Source organism: Frieseomelitta varia, unplaced genomic scaffold (assembly GCF_011392965.1).
Source record: "Frieseomelitta varia isolate USP_RPSP 00005682 unplaced genomic scaffold, Fvar_1.2 scaffold_440, whole genome shotgun sequence".
Classification (NCBI taxonomy): Eukaryota; Metazoa; Arthropoda; class Insecta; order Hymenoptera; family Apidae; genus Frieseomelitta; species Frieseomelitta varia.
Window position 1 is genome coordinate 105,144 of NW_025110191.1, and position 10,675 is coordinate 115,818.

The window sequence follows — 10,675 nt, forward strand, 5'->3', positions numbered from 1 at the left end:
TGAAATTTTAATTTGACTTTGAATATGTGTGTACATGTAAGTCAAATTTGAATTTGGATTTGTCTTCAAACACTCGCTGAAGCTCTCCTCTTGTCCAAATCGCGGAAACAACGTGGTAACATTCTGTCGTGGGACAGGCTATTGACAATTCTCTTTCACTTGGCGATGTTGGTCATCATTTCGTCAACTTGAAACGAAAGGCCGCTGTTGAGAACGCGGCTTAAGGAGACGCGTCTACTCATTCTGTAACAATTTCCGCTCATCTGTCTTGGCATTTGCCTTTGTAATAAACGTTTCAAGTTGCAATGAGACTTTATGAACGCTAACGCGGTGTTATAAAATGGCATCGTCTATCAAAAACAGAGGATCACTGGTAAGAAATCGAGTACCGCCATTTTGTGCTTCGTGCAGCCAATGCCGCCGTACAGCGCCACAGTATAAATGACCAGTTATATAAATTTTACTATTATTAAACAAAAGGCTTTTACGTAATTCGATTATTCGTATATGGATTGTCGTTAGAAGAAAGAGAAAGAGTAAGAGAGAGAGAGAGAGAGAGAGAGAGAGAGAGAGAGAGAGAGAGAACGCCATTTCGCGTTCGGCGTTACGCAACGTCGTTGTCGTACGGGCTTTATGTAATCCGCGCCGATCCTAACGAATGGCTTTTCGAGTATATATTAATCGGTGGATAGATCGCGTGTGCGACGTCCAGCGACAGGAAGAGGCCACCAGAGGATTCCGAGAAACGCCAGGGACGTCGCGGTAGCTCGCAGTGTTTTATTTTAGACCGTTCGATGCAGTTTTCTTACGCCGTGCTCCGTAACGCGTCGCTTCTTCTTTCTTCTCCCTCTTTCCTTTTCGTTTTTTTTTTTTTCCTGTTCCCTTTCGTTTCACGGCCTATTCCTCCCCTTTAAGGCTCGTTCACACGGTCCCGGGCCCTTTCGTTCAGTTCACCTTCTGATCTCATTTTCCTCGCTCTGTGATTCTTTTGACGACTGTGACCATGAAGTGTGAAGTGAAGAAGATTCTTCTTCTTTTTTTGTTTTTTTTTCTCTCATCACACGTGCGTTACGTCGAATTGTAATATAATTGATTTCAACTGCAATTTCTTTCGTGTGTATTTTTAAAACTTTTTATACGCTGTTTTTTTTTTTTTTTTGTCGAGTGAATTTCGAATTCGTTGCGATTGGTGGCTTTAAAGGACACTCGCGCGTGCGGACAACGAATGAGATTTTTATCCGGCCATATTCGTTCGGCGGGATATTTATAATCGAAGGTTAACGTTTCGATTTCTTGCACCGTTTTTGCCGAAGGAATTCGACGAATCCGTGCGATCGAGATTCCACGTGCCGCGGCGGGTTTTGCTTTTCAAACGTTCCCCGCGGGGAAAAGTCGACCTCGCGAGAAATATTCGAAACGCGCATATTCAGTTTACAAACAACACTCGTTCCAGGCGAGTTAAAAACAAAAAAAAAACAAAAGAAAAAGAAAAAGAATTGTCGGAGTTTTCCATGTCGATGTGCCGATTATTCCACCTTGAAACGCGTTTCGAAGAAATTCTATGTTTCCCCGACATTGTGACACGAAAGCAATTGGAGATCGATTGTGCCGCGAATACCATTGTAATTGGAGGACATTGAAATGTTACGCGTTACGTAAGCTTCGACCAGCGAAAAACAAAGTTGCAACGCGGCATTTTCTATTCGCGATGCGACTCTATTCAGTCGACTTATGGTTTGTGAAAAGGAAACAGAAGTTATCGTCGTTACTTTTCCATCTTTAGACTCCACGATTTGAAAAAGTTAAAGCAGGCGATTAAGGTGGCTTTGCCGTTGCATCACGGACGGATTATTCCGCGTTAGGTATTTCCAATTTACCTTTTGTATCTTGATACGTGTTTATAGATAGAAACTCCACTTTGAAACTCGCTTCTGATATTTGAATTACGATTCGTATCTGGGCCTTTGTGCCTAGCTTCAAATCGACACAAGTGACGCTAAAACTCAATATGAGGTGAAAAAAGAAAAAAATTTTCAAAAGGGAGCAGATGTAAAGCAGAAAAATTGCAAAAAAAGTTAATCATAAAAGAACATCCAAGAAGAATCGTCAAATAGACCAAAAAAAAAAAAAAGGAGGGGGAGATTCGAAATGCGTCCATCTGGGACTTTTTCCGTTGGAGGAATTCTTCTGCAGCGCCACTTTCGTCGTCGTTCGTTTCGGTAACCTCAACGAAATCCGTGAGAAACAGTGGCTCGCGTTGTGCCTTCGTGTGAACAGGCCTTTACGGCCGCGAATCCGCCGCCAGCGGAGACGCACGAGGGCCTTCTTTTCCTTTAGACCTGGCACTTCCTCTCTTATGCACAGGCTACCCCAACACAAAGCGGCGTTTTCTACGCGGCTCGGAGCCGCGCTGTGCAAGGTCTCCCGTTCGTTTCCCTCCCGCTCAATCTCCCCTCGCCTCTTCATCGCTCCTCGTCCTCTTTCCATAGGCGTCGTTCCATCCTCGTCGCGTTCACGGCTCTTTCTCGGGGGCCCTCGTCGTGCCCTCTCGGTTCCTCACCTTGCTCGGCCGCGTATTCTTTTCGCCTATGCGACCGTGTGCACGTGCATATACCGGGTGTCCTCGAAATTCCAGTATTTCGCCCGTGAAGATGATCTGGGAATAATAATTTTATTTACTAATGCTACTTACTTTACTTTACTTTATTCATTTAGTAGTATGTTACTTTATTTATTTGCTGCTTCATTTGTAGCAATTTATGGTAATCTATCATCAAACAAAGCACTCGTTCAAACATAGTGAAATTTTCGTTGAATTAGCTTTTGGTTTAGCCTCTGTCGAAAGGAACTGCGGTCGGTTTCGTGAAAAAAATTATTGCTGCACTCTAGTCGGTGGTTAAGGAACGTTTCGTTTGATGCATGATTCAATTGTCGCGCATGCGTCGGAGAATGGCCAATCAAGATAATTTATGGTCATACATTTCGACTTGTTCTTTGAATAATGAAAGAATTATTGTAGGATGTTTGATTTGTACGTTTTCCGCTATATGGTTAGATTGTAGAGATGTTTTGCAATTTAAAATAACTCGCTCTCGCCTAAGAATGATGTTCTTTTTGCCAATATGTGTCTGCGATCTTTCATTCTTCCTGAAAAAAAAAAAAAAAAGAAAATGTTTGACTTGTGTCAAGTGTGTATGAGACGTGCATATCGATTTCCAACATCTAACGAAACATATCACGGCAGAACGATCGTGAGTCAAGCGAACAGCAACCACAATAAAAATCCACGTCCAAAGTCGCGGATTGCCTCTTGGCAACCGAACGGCTGCTCCCACGAACCAGACAATGGTCGAATAGCATCTTACACGTTCCAACGTTTGGCGCCTCGTATTGTATTACCGATCTTCAAAGTTCTCCTCAACTCGTGACAACGTCAATTAATTAGGAATAATAAATTTACTTTAAATTTGTCGCGATGCATTTCTCGACAATTAAAAAAAAAAAAAAAAAAAAAAAAAAAGGAAAAATCTTTCAATGGATCTATCTGAACTTCAGATCTTTTACGATACGGAGGGCAGTAAATAGCTGGTATATAGAAACTGAATAGAAATATTATTTAAAATAATTTTAAGAAGCAATAATAGTAAATAATTTCATATTAATAAATATGTTAAAACTGCCTTATACATGTTGTATCAATTTATTTATAAATCCTCTGTTCGAAAGCAAGTAAATTATTTCTACCGTGTTCGTATTTCTATTAAAAATTGCGTTGCGTGCAATCTGCTTTAGTTCGAACAACAGATGCTTTACATGGATCGTATCTCCCTTTGCAATAGTGATGCAATCGTGCTAACCGAGCATTTGATCAACTTCATTCTGAAACGAACTAGAGGAGCGATAATGAAATTCAAAGCAATGTAAACAAGCGCATCGTGTCTCGATCGACCTTTTCTTTTCTTTTCTTTTTTTTTTTTTTTTTTTTTTATCAACGCTGTCATTGTACCGATCCCATCGTTTCTGTGGTAACTCACCAATATTCCCAAATAGGTAATGCTATTGATGATAGAAAGAATGGTGGTGCTTAAACGTATGAACTGAATTTACCTGAATTTGATTTGATGATTTGTCATGTTTAGTGTTTGCAACTACCTTTGTTTTGTTATTTCAGCCCCATGGACCCATCCGTACCTCCCAAGCACCCAGTAGTGAGGTACGTTGCTACATACCATAATACCATGGTCCATACACTCTAATTTCATATTTTATCCGTTACATTCTGTTACACTCTTTTTTTCTTCTTTTATTTTTATTCTTTTGTTTCTTTCTCTCTCTCTTTCTTTCTCTTTTTTCTTGTCACCGCTTTTTCTATTTCTTTTCTTTCCTTTCTTTTTCCACCTCCCCCTTTCGTTTTTGCGTTCGTTTGTCACAGACCTCGTTCGAGTCTGTCTCTTTACTTGAATTTTTCTATCGAGACGCTTGACCGCAACGTACATCCATGCAGATTATTTCATTACGACACGTAGAATATAGGTTGGGCGCCTCTTTACAAATTCGAAGAACAACGTTGCGAAAAAGAATATTCACAGAAAATATCAGACACTTCAAACAATACGTATACGATACTGATGCGTTGATTGTCACGCAATAATAATTATAATTGTGTACGAATAACCCGAGTAACCGAGTGATGGGTAGAAAAGAATGTATCTCATAGGGACAGTATGTTTCTAATACAGTTTTCTCCATGCTGTCTCCTCTCTCCCTTCTTTTTATCTATCCACCTGTCTGTCTATCTATCTTATCACTATCACCTTCCTATCAATTATCTCTCTTCTTTTCTTTCTCTCTTATCCCGCAGCTCTACGAATGCTAGGTCGAGACGATTTTTTCTTTTCTTTTCTTTTTTTTTTTTTTACCTTTTTCTTTTCTGATATCCTACGAGTAGATCGCGAGAGACAGGCAAAGAAAAGAAAGAAAGTGTCCGTGTACGCGCAGTTGCGTGTTACACCTATGAATGAAATGAAATGAAATGAAATGCAACGAAAGGACAGGAGAAGAAAGGAAAGCGTCGCGATACACACTGTCGTCGTCACGCTGTTTCGCATTCGAGATCTTTTGACCGATCTCTATGCACAGAATTAGAACATTTCTCCGCAGAGTTATTAGCTTCTCTCTTTTTTTTTTTTTCCTACCCCTGTACAAACGTGTCAGTATGTATGCGACACATCTTGCATGTATGCACGCATGTCACGTTTTTTACGTTTGCGTCTTTACGAAGCATTCGATGATCCAACGAAATGGCTTTATGGAATCTTAATGCACGTGTTCCGCAACTATCGAGATATCAATGAACCGACGAGAGAGGAGAGGAACAGAGATGCGATATGACGCAAGAATGCAAAATTGAGACCAATACACGTGTCAGTCGTTCGAAACAACGCGCCAATTGAACGAACAGATTTAAAACGTTCTTTTGTTACAGCGGTGCAACCACTAACGATGAGCAGGTTAAACCACGCAGTCTCCGTTTCACTTGGAGCATGAAAACCACGAGTAGTCGAGATCCGAACGAAATCATGTCAGAAATACGAAAGGTATTACACTGAATCGTATATCTTTAAAACGTTTCTCTTTGAAAAAAAAAAAAAGAGTATAGTAATTTCGTGGATATTATGATATATCTGTCGAAATTCTAATACCAAAGCGAAAAGAAAGAGATTTATTAATTAGAGATTACGATTTTGAACGTTTACTAAAATACATAAAATGCTTATGTGGCACGTAAAATTTTAATTTTTGATATTTGGCTTACAAAAGAAATTATCTTCCACCAATATTCTATGAAATTTGAAAAGATTGAACCACTCATAGTATCGTGATGAATTATTTCTCGGTCTTTAATGAGTTGAGACACTTGTACGTGCACATAATACGTTCAATCATTAAGTATTATATATAGATAAAAACCTGTGTTCACTTTATATAGTCGAAACTAGTTTGTATCGAGTCATGTGGTTCTAAAGACATGTTCTTGTTTTTATAACATCGGAAATCTGACACATTAAGTCGAGATTTTTTATTTTCGACAATTTAGAGAAAACACGAAACCTCACAGTAGTCAATTATATATGTACATACTACACTTAAATACACATGTGAACACACGTAATAGAAGACGAATACTGGTGTATCGAAAATTATGCGTGTTCTTTGCACGCTGGTGAAACAGGGACTAATTGTTATTAACGCGTGTGTCAATTTTTAGGTATTGGACGCGAACAAGTGTCAGTACGAGCAACGCGAAAGGTTCCTGCTTCTCTGCGCACACGGCGACGCGGCGACAGACAGCCAAGTACAATGGGAGATCGAAGTCTGTAAACTGCCACGGCTTTCTCTGAACGGTGTACGGTTCAAACGGATCTCAGGCACGTCGATCGGCTTCAAAAACATTGCTAGCAAAATAGCGAACGAACTCAAGCTGTGACTGCCGACAACTGGCGCCCTATCCACTCGCGCCAATCCATAACGCTCTCGTGATCGATGACACGGATTCACGGTTACCGACGACTTTCATTTTTCCTTCTTCTGGGACTCTAATCCGGTCGGCGATATCGGCACCGATACCGACACCGACACCGACACCGATATCGATATCGAGTCCGACACTGATTCCGGTTCTCGTTCTGGTTCCGGCCCCGGTCTCAGTTCCGGTTCCGGTTCCAACTCTCATTCCGATACCAATAACCGAGAAATCTTCGTTTGAATCTTGTCCCAGTCGAGCAACGAAAGTAAACGTCGGCCGAGTCGAGCTCTCACTGATCATTGATCACCGGTCACCGATCCAACGATCTATCAACGCGTTACGCCGTCGTCCCGTGTTAATTCTTCGAAAGCCTCGAAAACAAATCACTGTAATCCGTGACCGTTGAACGCGCGCGTATTCAAATACTCCCGAGTGCCAAAAAAAAAAAAAAAAGAAAGAAAAGAAAAGAAAAGAAAAAACGAAACGAAACGAAACGAAACGAAATGAAGCGAAAGGTCGGTTCATTCGTGAAATCGTCTGGACGCGGAACAATACAATGAGAGAAGACTGTCGTGTGGGAGTGTGAGTAGAACTGTGGAGAGGTGTTGATCGGACAAAGATGTGAATGAATCCAATGGCGCCACGGAGAAGGGAAAAGACGCGGAGGCAAAAGGAAGGAAGAGAAGGGGAATCGAAATAGAAAATCGACCAACGAGTCGAACGTGTACCGCGTGTCGAACACTACACGACCGTGGTAAAACACTGTTTCTCTACATGTTCTTCTCGTTTTGGCATGCAAAGGACAGTTCCTGACAACTTCGATAACCCGAAGATAATCGTACGCATCGTCGTATCGATCGTTTCGAGACGCCCGATGCCCATCAATCGTAACTCTCTCGATCGCGCACGTCACGCCAGTACGGCCCGCCGTCAAGTTGAAAACGCTAGACGCTTACACAGTATTATGTACTCAGAGCAACGTTCGTTCGCAACACCGTCTCCTGTGGCAACTGTGAAAAAAAAAAAATCGCCGTTTTGCGTAACCTCAGCCAATCCTGTATTCGCTTACGCTCTTCTTCCTCGGAGTTACACTCGATCTCTTTTGTATTTTCCAATTTCTTTCTCCTTGCCTTGTTCATTTGTCGAACTCGTTAACGGGAGGGTAGGAGGGGGAGGAAAAAAAAAGAAACAGAAAAAAGAAAAAAGAAACACGTTCTACGTCTTTATTTGCTACATCTTTAAACTGTGCCTAACGAGATGCGTATCGATGAAATTGATGATACTTTCTTCTCCATGCGGGAGAAAAGGAGACGGGAGCAAAGAAGAAGAAATCGGAAGGGCCAAGATGAAAGGAAGAGACGGGATGAATAGGAGAGACAAGAGAGGGCCGCACTCTTCGGAGAAAAGTGGATGTTTTGATCGAGACGTTCGATCGAGAGCCGCGCGCATTGTGCAGAATACCTACTATATCCGAGAGTCTTTCTTTTCGCAACGTTCACTTTTTCGAATTGTTTTATATATGTAAGGAGCACTTAAGAAGACAAGCGGTCTGTTTGTACATAATCGATCAAACTATTCGAATAATCTGTAAAGGAATACGTAGACTTTTACTCGTACACATACGGGAGGAAAAAAAGCATCTTCACACACTTGTCGTTCGTTGAACGTTTGAAAGGAGTTCAACCATTTCGATATATTATACCGCGAGTGTATATCAACACGCACGCGCCGAACCATTTACACACTTTCAAATATTTTTACAACAACCTACTTTTTTATCTATATCATAAGTTTAAAAACAAAAAAAAAAAAACCATGCGACACTGTAGGCAGATCAGCCAAATTAATTAATTAACGCGTTATTACTATTACTATTATTATCATTATCATTATTATTAATATTATTATTATTATTATTATTATTATTATTATTATTATTATTGTTATATATATATATTTTTATTTTTATTTTTATTAATATTATACCGATAACGTTACGACACAATGTTAAACGTATCGGGACAGAAGTAGAGAAAGAGGAGCCACTAATTATCGTAACTTAAGGATTATTATCGATCGAATCTACTCGTATATATCTCGCGCAAGTAACAATGCAAGTACTTTGCTCCGAAAAAAGGGAAGAAAAAAATAAAACAATTCCGGAATAATACCTAGCAAATATGCACGCGCGCACGACATCGTCGATAACGAGATCTGTTATTTCTACGAAGGATACTATGTAAGATTATATTTAAGTATTGTAATTGGCTATATACTATTACGCTATTTAACCTTTTATTCGCAAATGTAATCGCGATTAAATGAAGTTAAATTAGGAATTATTGTAAATGTAGAGGCGACTAGAGAGACTTGGTGTATATATATAATATAATATACGAAGGTACTAAATTAACCAAATAAATGAAGCCTCACACACCGAGAATGCAAATAAGAAATTGAAAAAAAAAAAAGAGAAAACTGCGAAAGGAGAGAAAGAGGGGGAGAAAGAGAGAATGAGAGTGAGTGAGAGAGAGAATGAATGAAAGAGACAAGGAAAGCAGAGCGGAAAAAAGGAAGAGGAAACGTGAAACAAGAGGGGAAAGGAAAAAGGTGCGGACAAAACGAGGAAAACGAAAGAAAGTTCGAGACTCGAGTATCGCGCGATCTTTTTATATATTTGCCTAAGATTAATCGTCTACGTTACACAGGCAGGCAGTGACTAATTTATTTAAATAAATACAAAACTCGAATGATTTTTTTCAAGTTTCTAACGTGTTGACGAAACACACGAACGTGCCTCCGAAATGTCGAGCAAAAGTCTTCATTTTCGATTCGATGAAAAAATGTCCATTGTTCAGCGCGCATGTTTCTCCGGCGCACGGTTCTTTCGAGTCGCCGTTAACGACCAAGTATTATTATTATTACTTTTTTATTATTATTTTTATTTTTATTTTTATTATTATTATTATTATTATCATCATCATCATCGCCATCATCATCATCAACGATCTGTGACAATGTCGTTCTCGCGTTCGTAGAACGAATTCGCGAAAACCAAATTTTCGATCTACGATAATGAACTATTATGCATGTAAGCGTTTAAGTGTAACCAGCATCGATATTATTTCCTTTGATTATATCCGCAATAAGTTGCAAAGGGGATCGTTTGTCGTTCGACTAGTGGCCAATGAAGCTTCACATTTTCAAGTGACATTCGCATCGAGCTCCTCGATGAGAACGCGTGATTGCGCAATCGAGGACGCGATTTTGCGTGAATAATGATGTTGTAACACAGCGATCAGGAGATCTTCGCGAAAGTCGAATAGCCTGCCCAAAATTTACCGATCCGAGAAACTCTCCCTTTGTCGATTCCTTTATGTACAAAAAGAAAAGGGAGGAGAGAAAGGAAATGAAAACAAAAAGAACAGACAGAAAAAGGGAGGAGGAACGACAGATACGAAAAAGCATAAAAGTATTGCAAAGGGGAAAGGGGAGGGGGGGGGGGGGGGGGGAGAGAAGAAGGATATAGAATCACGCGTGTCGATGAAAAAGAAACACCACCCTGTGCAAGTCCAGATGCAGTCGTCGTTACGCAAAAAAGAAAAAAAAAAGAAAAAACAAAAAAAGACACGACATACTGTAGAAAACTGTATCTTTACTATAGCGATTATGAATTAATGTTACAAAATAAGATCCTTCGGTAGCGTTAATGATATATTCCTTGTAAGATGCAAGTAGGCGCGAAAACGGTACTCCACTGTAACGATATAAATACACGTTCGTTCATTCGTTCGTTCGTTCGTTCGTTCGTTCGTTCGTTCGTTCGTTCGTTCGTTCGTTCGTTCGTTCGTTCGTTCGTTCGTTCGTTCACTCGCTCGTTCGCCGCTCGCCATTCGCTTGCTTCGTCAAATATATAATGTAAATTGATGATCGACGCTTAAAGAGGAGAACTCGAGAGTTTAAAGAGGAACACTAGTGGAACAAGTAAATCGTAATGATGGAAAAAAGCTGAACGGATGACAGACACACCAATGCAGCGATTCGAAACGGCGAGCGCATGGTTCGCTCGTGTCGCGCGTCTCTACCCTCATCGCGCCGCACCGGCGAAAAGCTTTTGTGATTTTTCTATTATGTAAGTAGTAAAAAAAA

At 40.2% G+C, this 10,675-nt stretch overlaps 2 protein-coding genes across 2 annotated transcripts in view; both read left to right on the forward strand.

Moving 5' to 3' along the window:
* Positions 1 to 4,002: 4,002 nt before the first annotated feature.
* LOC122532176 (serine/threonine-protein kinase MARK1-like) lies at positions 4,003 to 8,939 on the forward strand. The gene is made up of 3 exons (XM_043660720.1): positions 4,003 to 4,213; positions 5,486 to 5,597; positions 6,269 to 8,939. The coding sequence occupies exons 1-3, from the start codon at positions 4,176 to 4,178 to the stop codon at positions 6,485 to 6,487; spliced, it is 369 nt and encodes a 122-aa protein (XP_043516655.1). The 5' UTR covers positions 4,003 to 4,175; the 3' UTR covers positions 6,488 to 8,939.
* A 1,425-nt stretch (positions 8,940 to 10,364) lies between these two features.
* The window catches only part of LOC122532175 (bis(5'-nucleosyl)-tetraphosphatase [asymmetrical]), a 2,205-nt gene continuing 1,894 nt past the window's right edge, over positions 10,365 to 10,675 (forward strand). The window contains exon 1 of the mRNA XM_043660719.1: positions 10,365 to 10,658. The gene's annotated coding sequence lies outside the window, so the exon portion shown is untranslated. The remainder of the gene's footprint in view (positions 10,659 to 10,675) is intronic.

Excerpts from the sequence above, each read along its gene's own strand:
- LOC122532176 (XM_043660720.1), top strand. The coding sequence starts at position 4,176 with ATGGACCCATCCGTACCTCCCAAGCACCCAGTAGTGAG. Across the intron at positions 4,214-5,485 it reads CCCAAGCACCCAGTAGTGAG|CGGTGCAACCACTAACGATG; the intron begins GTACGTTGCTAC and ends CTTTTGTTACAG. Across the intron at positions 5,598-6,268 it reads TCATGTCAGAAATACGAAAG|GTATTGGACGCGAACAAGTG; the intron begins GTATTACACTGA and ends GTCAATTTTTAG.